A 20,151-nucleotide genomic window follows, 5' to 3' on the forward strand; every position below is an offset into this window, starting at 1 on the left:
CACAGCCTAACAATAAGGCAAGGATAATGATTCTGATTTTTTTAAATGTGGCTGGTGTAGATGTGTGTGTGTATACACATGTATAAAACTAATGGACAAGAGCCACATATTTCAGTTTTGTCCTTCTCTCTCTTTCTCCTTGCTATGATTTCTCAGCTGAAGAAAGAGAGCTGAGCTAAATGGAGTCATTGTACAAGTGCTAAGGAGAATGTATTCTTGCCAAGTACTTTAGCAGGATGATCATAGTGATGGTAATATATTAGATATATTATATGATGGGTTAAGTAGCTGAGAATTTTGAGCACTTATTCCAAAAACTGAAGTGTGGCATCGTTTCCTTTTTCCCATTTTATGTACCCATGGCATGGTTATAGTCATCCTGGTCTCCCTTGGAAGTCATTGGGGATACAGAGGCTATTGATTTCTTTCTGAAGATTCATCTTCCTTCCAACACTCAGACAGAAGAGTAGGACTTGATTTTTAGACATCTCTGTTTAATTTCATGTTTAGTAGGAAAAATCAGTTGCAGCAAAGTCCCATCTACTTTTGAATTGAAAATGGTTATTGCAGAATACCAGTTTCCCAAAAGTTTGTCTGCATCAGTCCCTCTTGTATTCTTGAAAAGGATATTGTGGATAGTGCAGCCTAAGTTAGAAGAAAGGACAGTATCTGTTCCAAAAGCACTTTCACTGAAAGAAGACATGGGGAAACAGCTCTAGCAACAGGGGGAAAAAAAAGATATAAGTTAAGATTTCAGAGACTGATGTTAATAGGTAAGAAGATTTCAATTTCAATTTACCATTGTTTAAATGTAAAACGAGTGCCTCCCTGTTAATGTATTTCTGCAGAAGACATGCTATATTTTATGGAAAAATAGCTCATAAAGATATAGTCAAGAGGCTACTTGTAATGAGAGTGCAAAAACTGTCCATGATGTTAATAGGCAGAATATGTAAAAATTTGAATAGTGCTTAAACGATAGAAATTATTTCCTGTTCTGAAGCCCAAATAAAAGAAGGCCTGGGCATAAAAGAAAACAGCCTTCCACTTACACACTAGAGGCATGATTGTGTGTTTTTAGTCTGTTACATTTCCATATGTAGGTGAGCCTTCAGGCACAGAGCATGGGAATATTCCTTCTCTTCAGTGCCAGCACTACTGCATTGTCTTTGTGAAGTACTGAAGAAAATTGTGTAATCAGTTTGCAAAAACTGTAAGGTTGTGGATGGACAACTTAAAATAATCTCTGCCAAGAAAGCTCCCACAAACTGGTAAAAATGGATAGATGCATAATATACTTCCAGTTTGTACTACAGAAGACTCTTGGTACTTGCAGGAGAAATTTCTAGCAAACATTCATTACAAAGGATTCTCTATTGAAATGAGAACAAAGGTTCCACTAGAAAGATCTCTGAGGATTCAGATGTACCTTTTCATAGGTGACATGCTGATACAAGCCAGTTCTCGAGGGGTTGCATCAAGGCATAAATCAGCGGTAATTTCAACCCTGCAAGATCATAGCACTATCATGAACAGAAAGAAAATCAATCTGACACCAGCTCAAATAATAGCGGTTCTGGGAGTCACAGTATATAGTACAAGTCCACTGGGAGGGTCTGCTTGTCAGAACAATGGCACTTGAAGACACTGAATACTTTGACAGACATCAAAGCAAGAAGAAAAGGAACAGAAAGATCACTTCTCAGGTTGCTATTTGCGTGACTGACACCATCATGCCTGAGTGGGACTTCAAATGAGGGTGAGGCAGATGCTGGTCCTATGGTCAGGCAGTAGTCAGGTCTTGCAAAAAGTACTTCAAATGCCTAAAAAGCTTTTCAAGTTTTAACTTAGTAGGTGATGTCAGAACTGCATAATAATTGATGGTATTTCTTCCCAGAGTTAGAAGAGCAAAAGTTAAGAAAGCTATCTAGGAAAAGACTGAAAAATTCACTTTCGGTGTGCAGTAAATAATGGTGGCTTCATAGAAGTTCTTCTCTCTGCTGTGTCTGAGGAGTGGACAATACTAAAGAGGTGCTGATAATATTTAGGAGAATATGTCCCATTAGCAGTCTTCAACTGGAGTTGAGGAGCTGGTATCAGCATTTTGTTTCAGAGATTTTTATTAGGCGGGTTTTTTGATTTTGCAAGTGGAATTGAAAATTACTAAGGCCTCCTGAGATCTACCACAACAACTCGTTGCTTCCAAGGTGGGGTGGGAAAAACCTACTAGGAAAATTGTGACTTTGTTCACTGCGATGTCAACCGATGAAATCTTTTGTCTCATCAAATGTGATGATACTTAGACTTCTTCATAGGCTTTGCTAGCCCATAAATACTCCCGTGAATGCCTAGTTTGTGCAAAGAGAACTTCTTTATTCCAATTAGGGAAAATGAACATGTTGACAAAATTGTTAGCTGAATATTTTTAAACATCATTGCCAAGGCAGCCTAGTATCAGTGGCAATCTAATACTTGAGCTGTGGTTTAGATGTTCCATAGTATCGATGTGTTGTAAATTATTCTCATGTGCTAAGCTTACTGTGATGCAAAATTTAAATTAGTGGCTCGAAAAATTAATAGTATCTACACAGAGCATGTTATTTTCAATTTTTGTAATCTCTGAGCAGCTAAACCTGATTTTAAAAATTACTTTTTTGCTAATTAAGCCTTACTGTGTCTTCTTAATTAAGCACACAGTTGGAAGAGAGACATAGCAATGATTATCTCAATTTGATGGCTATACAATTTGCATTATCAAAAAATAACCGAAGCATGATTCAATTTTCTTGTCACATATAAATGAATATACTACTTGCTCCATGCCAATGTTTTTTAAAACAGCAAACCCTCCAAAGCTTATTCCTAGATGAAATTAAGATTCCATTTTTGCTACTTGCATATACACAAGTACACGTACGCCTCACTATTGTATTATATTGTTAGATAGTAGCACTTAGTGTAGATATATATATATATATAAAAACATTGTGATATTATTTGCCTCTTTTAGTTCAGAAGAGCGCCAAGATTCAACTGTATTTTCATAGAACTCAGTTACTAAGTGGAGTATTCTAATTTTAGGTCTTTACAATGCAAAATATGCTCTTGCCAACAGAACACTAATAATAAGGGTGGAGAACAATCTAAGCTTCCATTGAGAAGCATTTTAACACTTCATCTGGATGTACTTAGTACAAAGGAGTGCCTAGGGTATATTGGAAATATCCTGTACAGTGAGAGGAAGCTTAGTTGTCCCAGGGATTCTTGAATGTGAGGGGGAACATTCCTTTTCTTCAATTCTATTGTCTTTTTACATTGTCTTTTACTAAGAAAATACAGCTTTGACTATATATCCTTCTTGGAGTAAAAAACTGCTTCTGAGACATCCATATTGGAATATTGATCCTGTAATCTCAACCTACACTCTCATATAGGCCAAGCTTCCTTTACCTCTTTTGCTATATTGTCCCTGCCATACAGTTGGGAATTAAGCTGCAAAGGCATTAGATGACTTGCCCATGTTATGGACCAAATGTGTAGATATCAAGCACTTGGCTAGTTTTACTTCATGTTCTTCAGGATTCCTAGTTGCGGTGTTTCACAATGTTTCCGTTTTCTGAGAGGACAAAATGTTCACACCAGGAGTTATTCTGCAGTATAATCAGGAGCTGTGTTTCCTAAAGTACAGCCCTGGAGGAAGACAGTGTTCAGGAGATATTCTGAACCTGTCTAAAACGTATCACTCCAAATTGTGGATGTGCTTTGTCCCACAGCAGTAGAGCTTGATCTTTTGTGCTTGAATCTCACTAACATCAAATGGTGAGTTTCCAAAAGAAAACATTAGGGACTTGTGTGATTTTTACAGTCAGTGGCAATTCTCCAAGTAAAGTGAAGGGCACATGTTGGCCAAGAATTCTGTATCACAGTTGAGTAGCTGACATAACGTATGTTTTTCAGATCACTTTCAGTCTTGCCATATGCCACAAAATCCTGCAACAACCTGACTTTCTTTACAATTTTACTCTGCAGTGTTTTGTCTCTGAAACTTTGGATAAAATGGGTGACACTTCGAATTACTTTAACTAGAATTAAATTAGACTTTGACTAATTTTAAATGAAGATCATTAAATGTGAAAATGAACCTTATTCCACTTGCATCTATCACCATGACATATAAATGTGTGAGCCAGTGTAATCCATCCGTAAGTTAAAAGAGCACATCCTCTAGGGAGTGTGTTAAACCCATGGCATGTCCCTGAAAACTCTGTTTTGCATTTTTTGCATTTACATGTCTGATTTAGAATGATATGTAAAAAAACATAAGATTGTCATCTTTTATATGTGCATCTCTTCTTTTTCAGAGGCACTAGGTAGCCCACCTGCAAGAATAACAGTGTCTCATCATTTCACAATCTCACTCACTGCCAGAGAAATACTGTTTACCTAGTGTGGTCCATACACCCTTGTGTCATCTGCAAACCCCTTTTGATGTGTTAATATTTTATGATCCACAGAAAATGTTCATGTGAATTTTGTTTATTTGTTTGGGTTTTTTAAATTCTGTTTCTTCAGTCCATCTTCTAGGGATTGTGTTCTTGATTTTTAGCATGAGATTTTTTCCTTCCAGTATTATCTACTTCCATCCTTCAGACTTTCCATATTTCTTCATAGTGCTTTCTAATTCCATGCATCACATAAAAACATAATTTGATCCTGCTTTGCTGCTGCTCAACTCTGTGTATAACTATTCTGAAAAAATAGAGCTTTAAGGGACTTCCTTTGTTTATAATCTCTAGACAAATATTTGAGGGATATATTTTCTGAAGGTATGTACAAGGTCAGAATATTTTTACTTCTTTTTCTTGGTATTGCATTTCTTAAAGGTTTAAATCAAGAGTGTTTGTTCTGGTTTGCCTTTCATATTTTACAGTTTTGTATTTCAGAAAGACCTGCAGAATAAAGGTGCTGTTCTTTTTGCCTTCAGCAGTCCAGAGCTGATATACCTGCTTAGTAGTTCATTTTCAGAAACTAGTGGTCTGAAAAGGCAATAAGCCAATGGTAGCTTTTAGATAAGGGTATGTGTTGAAAGAAAAGAAATATAGGAGAGAACAAAGACAGTTCCTTGGTTATATTTTAGCATTATAACTGCAATTACATTTTAATTCTAAATGGTCTGGAATATCTGAGTATTAAACATAATGATTAGTTGAGGCCAACAGAGGTTACAATTCTTCATGTTTTTACTCTTCTACATGATACTCATTAGCAACCGTAACCTGACCTCTCTAAATAATTCTGGACTTACTGGTAACCCAACTGGGTATGCCACTGGTGATTTGATGGNTGTGTGTGTGTATACACATGTATAAAACTAATGGACAAGAGCCACATATTTCAGTTTTGTCCTTCTCTCTCTTTCTCCTTGCTATGATTTCTCAGCTGAAGAAAGAGAGCTGAGCTAAATGGAGTCATTGTACAAGTGCTAAGGAGAATGTATTCTTGCCAAGTACTTTAGCAGGATGATCATAGTGATGGTAATATATTAGATATATTATATGATGGGTTAAGTAGCTGAGAATTTTGAGCACTTATTCCAAAAACTGAAGTGTGGCATCGTTTCCTTTTTCCCATTTTATGTACCCATGGCATGGTTATAGTCATCCTGGTCTCCCTTGGAAGTCATTGGGGATACAGAGGCTATTGATTTCTTTCTGAAGATTCATCTTCCTTCCAACACTCAGACAGAAGAGTAGGACTTGATTTTTAGACATCTCTGTTTAATTTCATGTTTAGTAGGAAAAATCAGTTGCAGCAAAGTCCCATCTACTTTTGAATTGAAAATGGTTATTGCAGAATACCAGTTTCCCAAAAGTTTGTCTGCATCAGTCCCTCTTGTATTCTTGAAAAGGATATTGTGGATAGTGCAGCCTAAGTTAGAAGAAAGGACAGTATCTGTTCCAAAAGCACTTTCACTGAAAGAAGACATGGGGAAACAGCTCTAGCAACAGGGGGAAAAAAAAGATATAAGTTAAGATTTCAGAGACTGATGTTAATAGGTAAGAAGATTTCAATTTCAATTTACCATTGTTTAAATGTAAAACGAGTGCCTCCCTGTTAATGTATTTCTGCAGAAGACATGCTATATTTTATGGAAAAATAGCTCATAAAGATATAGTCAAGAGGCTACTTGTAATGAGAGTGCAAAAACTGTCCATGATGTTAATAGGCAGAATATGTAAAAATTTGAATAGTGCTTAAACGATAGAAATTATTTCCTGTTCTGAAGCCCAAATAAAAGAAGGCCTGGGCATAAAAGAAAACAGCCTTCCACTTACACACTAGAGGCATGATTGTGTGTTTTTAGTCTGTTACATTTCCATATGTAGGTGAGCCTTCAGGCACAGAGCATGGGAATATTCCTTCTCTTCAGTGCCAGCACTACTGCATTGTCTTTGTGAAGTACTGAAGAAAATTGTGTAATCAGTTTGCAAAAACTGTAAGGTTGTGGATGGACAACTTAAAATAATCTCTGCCAAGAAAGCTCCCACAAACTGGTAAAAATGGATAGATGCATAATATACTTCCAGTTTGTACTACAGAAGACTCTTGGTACTTGCAGGAGAAATTTCTAGCAAACATTCATTACAAAGGATTCTCTATTGAAATGAGAACAAAGGTTCCACTAGAAAGATCTCTGAGGATTCAGATGTACCTTTTCATAGGTGACATGCTGATACAAGCCAGTTCTCGAGGGGTTGCATCAAGGCATAAATCAGCGGTAATTTCAACCCTGCAAGATCATAGCACTATCATGAACAGAAAGAAAATCAATCTGACACCAGCTCAAATAATAGCGGTTCTGGGAGTCACAGTATATAGTACAAGTCCACTGGGAGGGTCTGCTTGTCAGAACAATGGCACTTGAAGACACTGAATACTTTGACAGACATCAAAGCAAGAAGAAAAGGAACAGAAAGATCACTTCTCAGGTTGCTATTTGCGTGACTGACACCATCATGCCTGAGTGGGACTTCAAATGAGGGTGAGGCAGATGCTGGTCCTATGGTCAGGCAGTAGTCAGGTCTTGCAAAAAGTACTTCAAATGCCTAAAAAGCTTTTCAAGTTTTAACTTAGTAGGTGATGTCAGAACTGCATAATAATTGATGGTATTTCTTCCCAGAGTTAGAAGAGCAAAAGTTAAGAAAGCTATCTAGGAAAAGACTGAAAAATTCACTTTCGGTGTGCAGTAAATAATGGTGGCTTCATAGAAGTTCTTCTCTCTGCTGTGTCTGAGGAGTGGACAATACTAAAGAGGTGCTGATAATATTTAGGAGAATATGTCCCATTAGCAGTCTTCAACTGGAGTTGAGGAGCTGGTATCAGCATTTTGTTTCAGAGATTTTTATTAGGCGGGTTTTTTGATTTTGCAAGTGGAATTGAAAATTACTAAGGCCTCCTGAGATCTACCACAACAACTCGTTGCTTCCAAGGTGGGGTGGGAAAAACCTACTAGGAAAATTGTGACTTTGTTCACTGCGATGTCAACCGATGAAATCTTTTGTCTCATCAAATGTGATGATACTTAGACTTCTTCATAGGCTTTGCTAGCCCATAAATACTCCCGTGAATGCCTAGTTTGTGCAAAGAGAACTTCTTTATTCCAATTAGGGAAAATGAACATGTTGACAAAATTGTTAGCTGAATATTTTTAAACATCATTGCCAAGGCAGCCTAGTATCAGTGGCAATCTAATACTTGAGCTGTGGTTTAGATGTTCCACAGTATCGATGTGTTGTAAATTATTCTCATGTGCTAAGCTTACTGTGATGCAAAATTTAAATTAGTGGCTCGAAAAATTAATAGTATCTACACAGAGCATGTTATTTTCAATTTTTGTAATCTCTGAGCAGCTAAACCTGATTTTAAAAATTACTTTTTTGCTAATTAAGCCTTACTGTGTCTTCTTAATTAAGCACACAGTTGGAAGAGAGACATAGCAATGATTATCTCAATTTGATGGCTATACAATTTGCATTATCAAAAAATAACCGAAGCATGATTCAATTTTCTTGTCACATATAAATGAATATACTACTTGCTCCATGCCAACGTTTTTTAAAACAGCAAACCCTCCAAAGCTTATTCCTAGATGAAATTAAGATTCCATTTTTGCTACTTGCATATACACAAGTACACGTACGCCTCACTATTGTATTATATTGTTAGATAGTAGCACTTAGTGTAGATATATATATATATATAAAAACATTGTGATATTATTTGCCTCTTTTAGTTCAGAAGAGCGCCAAGATTCAACTGTATTTTCATAGAACTCAGTTACTAAGTGGAGTATTCTAATTTTAGGTCTTTACAATGCAAAATATGCTCTTGCCAACAGAACACTAATAATAAGGGTGGAGAACAATCTAAGCTTCCATTGAGAAGCATTTTAACACTTCATCTGGATGTACTTAGTACAAAGGAGTGCCTAGGGTATATTGGAAATATCCTGTACAGTGAGAGGAAGCTTAGTTGTCCCAGGGATTCTTGAATGTGAGGGGGAACATTCCTTTTCTTCAATTCTATTGTCTTTTTACATTGTCTTTTACTAAGAAAATACAGCTTTGACTATATATCCTTCTTGGAGTAAAAAACTGCTTCTGAGACATCCATATTGGAATATTGATCCTGTAATCTCAACCTACACTCTCATATAGGCCAAGCTTCCTTTACCTCTTTTGCTATATTGTCCCTGCCATACAGTTGGGAATTAAGCTGCAAAGGCATTAGATGACTTGCCCATGTTATGGACCAAATGTGTAGATATCAAGCACTTGGCTAGTTTTACTTCATGTTCTTCAGGATTCCTAGTTGCGGTGTTTCACAATGTTTCCGTTTTCTGAGAGGACAAAATGTTCACACCAGGAGTTATTCTGCAGTATAATCAGGAGCTGTGTTTCCTAAAGTACAGCCCTGGAGGAAGACAGTGTTCAGGAGATATTCTGAACCTGTCTAAAACGTATCACTCCAAATTGTGGATGTGCTTTGTCCCACAGCAGTAGAGCTTGATCTTTTGTGCTTGAATCTCACTAACATCAAATGGTGAGTTTCCAAAAGAAAACATTAGGGACTTGTGTGATTTTTACAGTCAGTGGCAATTCTCCAAGTAAAGTGAAGGGCACATGTTGGCCAAGAATTCTGTATCACAGTTGAGTAGCTGACATAACGTATGTTTTTCAGATCACTTTCAGTCTTGCCATATGCCACAAAATCCTGCAACAACCTGACTTTCTTTACAATTTTACTCTGCAGTGTTTTGTCTCTGAAACTTTGGATAAAATGGGTGACACTTCGAATTACTTTAACTAGAATTAAATTAGACTTTGACTAATTTTAAATGAAGATCATTAAATGTGAAAATGAACCTTATTCCACTTGCATCTATCACCATGACATATAAATGTGTGAGCCAGTGTAATCCATCCGTAAGTTAAAAGAGCACATCCTCTAGGGAGTGTGTTAAACCCATGGCATGTCCCTGAAAACTCTGTTTTGCATTTTTTGCATTTACATGTCTGATTTAGAATGATATGTAAAAAAACATAAGATTGTCATCTTTTATATGTGCATCTCTTCTTTTTCAGAGGCACTAGGTAGCCCACCTGCAAGAATAACAGTGTCTCATCATTTCACAATCTCACTCACTGCCAGAGAAATACTGTTTACCTAGTGTGGTCCATACACCCTTGTGTCATCTGCAAACCCCTTTTGATGTGTTAATATTTTATGATCCACAGAAAATGTTCATGTGAATTTTGTTTACTTGTTTGGGTTTTTTAAATTCTGTTTCTTCAGTCCATCTTCTAGGGATTGTGTTCTTGATTTTTAGCATGAGATTTTTTCCTTCCAGTATTATCTACTTCCATCCTTCAGACTTTCCATATTTCTTCATAGTGCTTTCTAATTCCATGCATCACATAAAAACATAATTTGATCCTGCTTTGCTGCTGCTCAACTCTGTGTATAACTATTCTGAAAAAATAGAGCTTTAAGGGACTTCCTTTGTTTATAATCTCTAGACAAATATTTGAGGGATATATTTTCTGAAGGTATGTACAAGGTCAGAATATTTTTACTTCTTTTTCTTGGTATTGCATTTCTTAAAGGTTTAAATCAAGAGTGTTTGTTCTGGTTTGCCTTTCATATTTTACAGTTTTGTATTTCAGAAAGACCTGCAGAATAAAGGTGCTGTTCTTTTTGCCTTCAGCAGTCCAGAGCTGATATACCTGCTTAGTAGTTCATTTTCAGAAACTAGTGGTCTGAAAAGGCAATAAGCCAATGGTAGCTTTTAGATGAGGGTATGTGTTGAAAGAAAAGAAATATAGGAGAGAACAAAGACAGTTCCTTGGTTATATTTTAGCATTATAACTGCAATTACATTTTAATTCTAAATGGTCTGGAATATCTGAGTATTAAACATAATGATTAGTTGAGGCCAACAGAGGTTACACTTCTGGAAGACCCTGTTCTGCTACATGATACTCATTAGCAACCGTAACCTGACCTCTCTAAATAATTCTGGACTTACTGGTAACCCAACTGGGTATGCCACTGGTGATTTGATGGGGCTGATGGTGGGTAATCAGTATGGAAATTTGTTCATTAAATGGGCACCCTATCAGAGCAGCCTATTAAGAATTTATAAAAAGCACTATTAAAGTAATGTGATCTCTGTGGCATCGCTGGGTTTGAGTGCAGAGCCTCCTCTAAGCAGTATAAATGCATAGAGTGGGGTTTGTTCTAAAATACCTCTGGATGAGCACGTGCACTGCAAACAGCCCCATCCCAGGCTCCCTCATAAGCCAGTTACCCCCATGTTCCTGTGCTCCTGAGCAAGTGGGCTTCTGATCTGAGCAGCACAGGAGAGTTACGTGGCCGATGGGAAAGAATCTTGATGAAAGTGATATGTGAGAATAGTTTCTAATAACTCGTACAATGTGCATTTAGAAAGTTGCATAAATCATACATTAAAATCCATATAGATCTATATTAGCTCCATTACTTTGAGTGGGATTCTCCCGTCCAATAGAGCTTTTTGACTTTTTTGCATTTGCAAAAGTGGTTCATTGGGAATTTAAATGATCAGTTGTGTATTCTTCTACAAAATCAACTGTAAGCTGCATATGATATCTGTTTTAAAGTATGCTTCAGAATTACCTGCTATTCAGTGCCTAAATATGTATTTCATATATTTATATGTTTATAGTTACCTATTATATTTTTATTACCTATTTTGTGAAACCTTTCAATGACAGAACAGTGGTGGAAAGGGCAACAAAGTGCTACTTGTGAGGAGGAGAGCATTAAGACACTTACAGAAAGGTCACTTACAGGAACTGTAAGCTTTTATGAGACTTTATCATTTTGCTGACAAGGTCAACTTGATATTGATTGTCTGCATGTTTTGTTTAGTTACTTGAAAGGCAGTTATTTGGAGAAACCTATGTAAACATCAAGGCAATATTCTTTATATTCCTGCCCTATTTCAGCATTTTGACTTGCTTACTTGTGTTGTGTTTCTCCAAACAAAATATGAAATAAGGGGCAAGTATTTGATTGCCAGTGTTTAAATTCAGGTTATCACAAGGTAGCATCATTTGTTAAATTAAACTGATTCTTTCACTGTAGAAAAGCTTGAAGATTTGATCTGGGTTTTTTAATCATGTGTTTCTGATGCATAAAAGCTTTTTTTGATGAAAAATTTGATAAATCATTTGCAAGAACTGGAAAAATACTTAATCACCTGCTTTCATGTCAGGCCAGATAGCTTTGGGTTTATGAGACCCTCATGCCCTAAGCAAAGACAAAGGAAGCACAAGTTTAGTCCCTGTGTGAAAGGAAGCCGAAGTTTACTGTGATCTTTGACACTCTGGTGCTGTATCTCTTGCCCTTACGTGAGCCTTTAGCACTGCTGAGTTTTAGATGGCTTTGGTGCAATTGGGGTGGGGAGGGAAGGGTTGGCCAGGGGAGCTGAAGATTTTTTTCCTTCAGGTGGTGAACGAGTAGGTGACTTGGGATGTGTCTGCGTTACATCTGTATCCACATCCTTCCACTATAAAGGATATAAAACTTCATGCTGAGTCTTTCTGGTTGTGTGGCTGGAGATGACTCCAGCCTGGTGCTGGAGTGACTTGGTTGTCAGCACTACCCTGGGAAAAGTTGAGCTGTGGCTTCACACACAAAGGCCTTTGCATCCCTACAGCTGGCAATGTGGGCACATATGGCAATAGCATCCCCAAGCAGGGGCAATGTGGTGTTAAACTGTGATATTCAAATGTTGGTCATATTTTTAAACCATTCTTGCCCTTATATAAAAAGGAATAATAAAATTACAGCTTTTAATGGGATATTTCATGGAGCTCTTACATGGATTTAGAATTGAAAAAATGCACATCCTTTACATGAGAAGGTAGCACATATGAAAGTACCGCAGTGAAAGAGAAGACCCAAAATAGGTAATAAATCTAATATTAATTTCTTACATTAAATGAATTGGTCTGTCTACTGCCTTGGTTAACATAATTAAATATGTTCCTGTTACAAGCAGTTCTCACAAAGACTTTGGTTATTAAACCTTGTTTTTAAAGAATAAAAATAAATCTTCCTTAAGTAGTTGGTTTGCTGCAGCTGAAGTTTTACAGGTCTCTGTGCATCCTAGTAATTTTTTTATTACTTGTTTAAAAAAAATAAAAAAAAATCACTTGAAACCTCCCACAAAACAGATGCACAGCATCTTTTAGGAGGATCTTGTGTGTTTTGGTTTTGTGGGGGTTTTGTTTATTTGTTTTTTTCCAGTAATGAGCTAAATTTGTCAGATTCATCGTTTTGTGCTTTCGAAAGCAGGACGCACCACATGCGTCCGAGGCTGCCTGCACTTGCTGCCTTCATGGCAAGATTTATTTCTTCTCTACTGCATCTTCTTAATAGAGGCCTTTAATTTCTCCTTGTTTTCTTCTGGCTTCTGTAGCTTCATCTCCATTTATTCTGTCAGAAAGAAGGCATTTGGAAGGCTTCTTCCTGTCAGTAACCGTTTCTACAGAGTCATCAGTTCATCTTGTAATCCAACTCTGTGCTTGTAAGTCAGAGCACCTTTGTGTTCTTCTGTCGCTAGTAAAGCAACTCACCAAAATAAGTACTGAAGCTAGGCAATAATAGGCAAGGTTGGCAAATAACTGGAAATTATTTAAGCAAATAGCTTTGGAGAAGCAAATATTGCTTGGTAGTAACTTGTCTGCAGTAGCGTTTTAACACCAACTTGATAAAGTGTGATCAATCCAGAACCCAAATCTCTTGTGTTCATTGCTGCAGCCCATGACACACCCTTGTCAGCTGGCCTTGGTCTCTGGCAGCTTCTTGGTTCTTCTTTCTTGTTTTCTCTCTCTCTTGAAGAGTTTTTTATTGACTTACGTGCTTTCAAGCCCTCTTTGCTAAGTAGTTGACATGAGGTGCATTTTTTAGTTGTTTGGTTTTTTTTAAATGCTGTTGCTTTTTATCCAAGTGCTGTTTGCTTCTGAAGAGATGTTCCATTTCAGGTTAAAGGGATGGATATAACTCTCTCAGTTTTAGTGTTTCAAGCAAATACGTGCCTTTAACCTCTTTCTTCAGATAATCTCCCAAAACATGGGGAAAGCAAGGCGTGCACTCCGTGGTGTTACTCCTACTATAGCAATCTGTCTCCCTTCCTCCCTCCAAAGGTTCTGAGGATTTTGTTTTTCTGTTACTGTGTTAGAAGTTTTATTCCCTTTCCACATCACGTGCAGTGTTTTCCCCTCCTCTCAGGAAGGTGATCCTTTCAAAAGTATTTGGAGGACACACAACCAGGAGATGAAGGTTTGCTATACTGGAACACAGTGACAGCTACCATCACTTGTTTCTCAAACATTCAGACAGTTTGAGAAGTTACTCGTCTCTATAGCCCTCTAAAAACAAGTGCTTTTTATGTTTCTCTTATGTGTGTTTTCCCATTTCCTGTGTTGCTTTTGGAGATTGCGATTGTATGCTCACAATGGGCAATGGGTGGGGTTAAAAGTCCTTGTTGCAGATGGGAAACAGGCTGATATCAAACTGAGTATTAAACTTACTTAGCTCGGCTACTGACCTTAAAATCATTAAGAAGCTGTGAGCAATTGCTTTTTAATTAAGCAAAATCCCTTTGAACTTCTGTGTTTTTTCTTGGCCTTCTAGCAGTAATGTTTACAGGCACCTTTTTTTTTTTTGTTACATTTGTTTTTCTAGGTTAATAATATCTGCTAATCTAAAAGCCAAACAGAGTTCCCTGTTTGTGAGCCGTGCCGCTGTAAAAAGAGTTTGTCTTTAAAATTAGTGATGGAAACAGCTTAGTGAAGGCAAAGATACAGGACAAGTGCACCAGTTGCATGTGCAGATGCAATGCACTTGATTTTAATGAATGTCTTTGTACAAATACATATGCAAAACTCAAGCTGCAGTTTTGAAGTTTTCCGTTATGGTTCTGTAAAGCCCCATGTTGGTAGGAGTTTAGATGGGAGATGCCAAGGAAAAGAGGGGTTGTACTGCAGGGTACAAGCTTCTTCCTGTTGAAATGTCCACACAATCTAAAAGAAAATGTCCATTTCTGAACCAGCTTATGCTTTTGTAGAGTGACAGTGCGGTATGTTTTTATTTTTAACAAGTTTGGTGGTTTTCTAAAGTTTGAAGTCTCTTATTCTTGATTAAATGTAATTTAATTTACAGCAGAATATTTCAAAAGGGTGAACTTTTTGCTTTCTAGGCTTCATATTTTAAAAGTCATAGAATACTATTTTCACTTAAGATGCATATGCATCCCTTTAGAGAAATAGTAACTGTTCCATCTTAGCTTTAATACCAAATATAAGTTGTTATAGCATATCTTATGCATAAAGTACAGTTGTTGCTTGGTCTAATAGGACAGTACTTAAGATTTGGTTTTAATTTTTTTCCCTCAAGTAGCTTTTTTTTCTGTTTTTAAAACAAAAAACCCCCAGTGAAATATGACATGTTCAGTTTCTTTCCTGAATTATAGTGATATTTATACAATTTAATTGGTTTATATAAACTAAAAATAAGATTTGGCCTTAGTGAGCTAAATTTCTATATCATGTCTGAAATGGATTATTGTTTGTGGTTTGTTTTTTCCAGGACTGTTTCCTTAAGGTGTTCCAGTTGCTTGTTTTCATGACTTTGAGCCTATTTAATCAGAGATGGAGCAGATGGACTGCAAACCCTACCAGCCACTGTCAAAAGTTAAACATGAAGTGGATCTAACTTACACAAGTTCTTCAGATGAAAGTGAAGATGGGGGAAAGCAAAGGCAATCTTATGACTCAAGAGAAACTCTGAATGAATATAGCCAAGAGCTAAGACTTAACTATAACAGTCATAGCAGAAAAAGAAAAGCCATTGACCAGTCCACACAAGGTAAATAATTTATTTTATCTACTAATTATGGTTATTACTTAATGATTATTTACTATGAAACAGTAGCCTGTTATCAGCAGATGAGCAAACATTTTGTTCTTAAAGGCTTATGCTGTCAACCTGCTTTTCACCTATATTTAAATATACCATAATAAAAAAAAATTTAGGAAAAAAAAATTCTTTTAAGTAAAATTGCTTTTTTTTGGCAGGACAGGCTGAGTGGTATTCTGGAAATCATCCCAAGCTAGCCATAGACAAATATATCTTTAGTAGGAGCTACTCTTCTTACTAATGGTCACTGAGTATTTATTACGTTTGTATATGTTGGGTGCATTCTGCTATAAAAATCAATGTTGAGGCTGCAGATTATACCTGCTTGTGCTTACAAAGCCTGTGAATTCATTCAAATGCAACAATTCTCTTGACATTTTTAATCATATCAATAATCAAGTAATTTAAAAGCTGAAGAGAATTAGTGTATTGTAAGGAAAAACCTGACAGTTAAGTTTCTATTTTAGCCTTTTGCATGATAAGGACAAAGATTTGAGCACTTATGATAGCTGAGCTAAGGTTAGGAAAAGCTACTCTTTGGTTAGAGATGAAAGCTAAAGACTAAAGAAATGGAAGGATTGAGAGGAATTTACTGCAGCATGCCCTGATGGACTCGTGCTGCATGTACAAAATGGCTTGTCTGCTGCTTTCAGCGCTGTCACAAATTCAGGCGGGATGGTGGGGCAGGAAGAATATTTTTAGGAATCAGAGTGTGTGTCAGAAGCAGTGGGAGTCCTGTCTCTTTAAAAGTAACAGCAGAGGGGTTCCAGGGGCAATCCCTCCCTGCTCCTCAAGGAAGTGGTTGAATTGCATTACAGTGTGGCCAGTGCTTCTCAGCTAAAAATTTTAGTATTTTTTTTAAAAAAACAAACAACTCGTAAGCAAACAAACAAAACAACCCAAACCCCCCCAAAAAAGCCACATCAAAACCCCACATGCACAAAGCAGCCCAGTCCCTCAGTGCTTACCCAGAAAAGCCTTCTCCAATTTTCTGAATATAAAAATAATTTTTTTACAAGAAAATGAAAGAAAAATAAGCTTTTTGAAGATGGAAAATTTGTCTCCTCTGTGATGTGTAAATTAATGTAAAATTTAGAAAGGCTGTGCTACATAGCTCTTACAGCTTTTTTGTATTTTACTGCAGATATTCTGACTCAAGTTACTCTTAATACTTTCATATACTGAAAGTACCTATAATTTTTGGGTGACAGAGATAGGCTCGATCCCTCTGCATATATTCCCTCCAAAGAGTTACAAAACTGCAATTTTTGGAAAGAAGAAGTCACGAACACAGATTTCAACAATGTACTTTATAGAAAACTTGACTTAGATATGTTTGGGGTTTGTGACTTTGTCTTGAACACGGTGTGAGAGTTTGGTTAACTGAGATATATATGGCTGTATTTTTGTGCCTGGAGATGGTGTAAATATACTTGTAGATCTACTTAGAGCAACTCCCTCATTGCTTATCACTGTGGCTGTGAAAGGATAACCTCTGCAGGGACCAGGGCCTTGAAGAGCTCCCTGTTTGCAATGCTTTGTTGTTATTGATATTCATGTCAGCTGTAGCATCACTAGCTGGGGCACATATAAAAGGGTTGCAGTCACACTACTGTAGGCATAAGAAACCAGCCTCTATGTCATGTTGAATTTATTCTTCCAGAACATTGCCTCTGAAAGCAATTGCATTAATAATTTTGGCCAAATTACTGTACATTTCTGCAAGAAGTTGTCAGGCATGAACTTACCCCACTTATTCAGGACTGACCTGTAAGGAATCAGTTATGTGCTTGTGCAGACCAACAGGTGTTTTTCACTCATGTTGTAGGATGAAAAAACAAACAGTAAGTATAGAATTGATCTGTTCATTAAACAATGATTTTTAGGTGCTGTTCTTCAGGTCTAGTACTTGTGTCACTCATGGAGAGTCCAGTGCAAGACGAATTGTGTGTCTGGAGTTACTTAAATCAGAAACTTGCAGTTACCAGACAATTCAAGATTTAACAAATACCACCACAAGCCAAACAAAGTTTTACTGGCCTAACTGAATGGGAGCAGATAGAAAACTCTCCTGACAAAGTGTCATTGACTAGTAAAGAGTCAGTGCTAAATGCATAATGTGTACATCTAAAAATGCATTCTCTTAGTCACTGGAGCCTTCAGAATCCTGCTTGTCTGAAGATATGTAAATCTGCAATATCTCATCCTGGCAAGAAGATTTTATGAAGTAAATTCTTGGCAGACCTGATATCATGTAGTTTGGAGATACTGGCAAACATAGTAAATTAATTCTTGGAAGAATTGGTAAACACGTTGGTTTGTACTTGAAAGAGATGGGGTAGAATTGGCAGAAGTTGTCAGAAATGTTGCTCTTGCTGGGAAACTCATTGATGGACTTGGCTGTCTGGGGAAAAAAAGTTCTCATAGTTGTACTGTACATAGATTGCACCTCGAGCTTATTTGTGACGTGTTTACATAATTAGAACTGTTTTCTTCCGCAGTTTTCTCTGTTTCCACTAAAGTAAATGTGAAAGAACCTGTACTCTACAAATACTGGCAATAGAGAAAAGCTTTCTGGCTTTTAGGTTAATTATAGATTTGTAGAAAATACTGGTTTAGAGGAATGAATTCCTGATAGGATAAGCATCTGGGATCGAGTCACTGGCATGATAAAGTTTATTGATCGTTAACAATATAATCATACGGCAGTAAATTTCTGCTTAGACAAACGTGTATTTCCTGGCAAGATAAATATATGGAACTGCATTATGGGTAAAGCAAAAATGGAGTTGTTCCATTGGAGGATCCAACAGCAAATATTTTCTGGTAAATCTATGTGAGAAAATCATGATTACTAGTATTCTAGGAAATGACATCTTAGAGTGCTTCACAAAGAATTGGCCTACTCTGTTTTTAGCCCAAGAAGTAAGGAAAACCTTTTTCTGGAGAAAAGCTCCAGAGTGGTGACATAAGTAGTGTTTTGTAAAACAAGTATATGAAATTATCTTCAAGAGAGCAACAGATCCAGCTAAATGTTCAAAATCTTCCTCAAATGAGCTCCGTTGGCTCCATAGAGAGGCCTGGGTCACAGTGTGAGAAAGCTCTTCTGCCTAAGGCCACTTCTGTCTCATCCTCTCTTTTTAGGCTTACTGCTGTTGTCATCCAATTCTCATTTCTGCCCTCTGTTACATCCTAGCAATGGCGAGGACACAGAGGCAATAGAAATGTTTTAGTGCTGAACAGCACTTTCTTTCCTTAGAAGGGAAAAGCGACATGTGAGGCTCAGAAATAGGCGGTCTGTTTTGCTATGCATTAAAGTTCAGCAATTTTCAGCTTACCAGGAAGGAACATTTAAACACATGTAACTCTTAACATCATATGACCGGTCAAAACCAGTTTTACTTATCATCTTAGACATAAATAAAAGGCGTGCTGACAAGCACTGGTAGGAAATTGTCCTGTCAGGAAAATGTCATGGTGGTGTTTTGTCATCTGTGAAGTGGCAAAAGCTTTTTACATAATAACCATATTCTACTCAGGTTCCAGAATTATGTAAATCCACTCAGGGCAGCAGATCTGCTTTGTGTCTGTAGCAGGGCCATGGAGAGAGCTGAATTTGGTCTGTATATTGCATGTATTTTTTGTTTCAATTACTTTATTTTTAAATTATGTATAAAGGTAAAAAAGCCTTTTTTAGTTTCACCCCTGAATCTGTTATGTGTAAGACAAGAATAATAATCTAACAAACCACAAATTTGTGGTCTTGTGAGCTCTCCCAGATGAAGCTGATGCCAGCAGAGTGACTGTGATTTTTTTTTTTTTATTGTTTTAATAGAGATTTGGAGCACCTACCTGGGTGAATTTAGGACTCCATGCTTATAAATTTCCACAGTTAATGAAGGGGAATATTTTACTGGGAGGCATCCCCAAACTCCTGTTCTTAAGAAAGTGGAGCTCAAGTACGATCAGTGGTAACTGTTCTACCCTGATGGAATAGCACTGCCTGCTAGTTACATATTTTGGGGCCATTCATGGTATAAAGACTATCAAAATAAAATGTGTATTGACATGTGAACAGGACACAGTAAAATGCATTTTTTAGGTTTGCAGTTGGAAGGGAGGTCATTAGTTTTGAGAAAGACAAGAAAGAGAATGTCAAAAGAGAAAAACTCTCTTAAGAGAACTACTGCTATGCAGCCTTTTAGAAATGTGGTAGTTTGGATTTTTTCAGCAGAGTGGTTATTTACATCTCTCTTGTTCCCTATGTTTTCTTTATGATGAGATTTTTTGGTTAATGAAGGGATTTTTTTTAACCTTTAAGCTGTATAATTTGTTTAGAGCTGTGCCTTGAGCTGTTGTGGAAGGTGATTGTAGCACAGTGGAATGAAGCTTTCCTGAGTACTTTAAGAGGAAGGTAGGAAAAGGTTGATTACAAATGCAACCAATTATTTTTGCAAATAGTTTTTCTTGAAATGCTATAATTTAAGGAAGAAAAATTAAAAGAAAAATAAAAGACTTCTGGTAGTGTACTATTATTAAAATAACAGGGCTAGTAAAAAAACTGGTGAGATATTTTATATTACTAGAATCTTTTTTCTCTTTTTTTGCAAATGCCAGACACTT

At 36.8% G+C, this 20,151-nt stretch overlaps 1 protein-coding gene across 4 annotated transcripts in view; it reads left to right on the forward strand.

Annotated features, from left to right (window-relative positions):
- The window catches only part of TENM1 (teneurin transmembrane protein 1), a 319,629-nt gene that overhangs the window by 71,320 nt on the left and 228,158 nt on the right, over positions 1-20,151 (forward strand). For all 4 annotated transcript variants that reach the window (XM_017818756.1, XM_017818745.1, XM_017818772.1 and 1 more), the window contains exon 2: positions 15,199-15,477. In XM_017818756.1, coding sequence (XP_017674245.1) covers positions 15,261-15,477 — 217 coding nt within the window. In that variant the 5' untranslated portion in view covers positions 15,199-15,260. The remainder of the gene's footprint in view (positions 1-15,198; positions 15,478-20,151) is intronic.

Source organism: Lepidothrix coronata, unplaced genomic scaffold (genome assembly GCF_001604755.1).
Source record: "Lepidothrix coronata isolate B3197 unplaced genomic scaffold, Lepidothrix_coronata-1.0 Scaffold2, whole genome shotgun sequence".
NCBI classification, from domain to species: domain Eukaryota; kingdom Metazoa; phylum Chordata; class Aves; order Passeriformes; family Pipridae; genus Lepidothrix; species Lepidothrix coronata.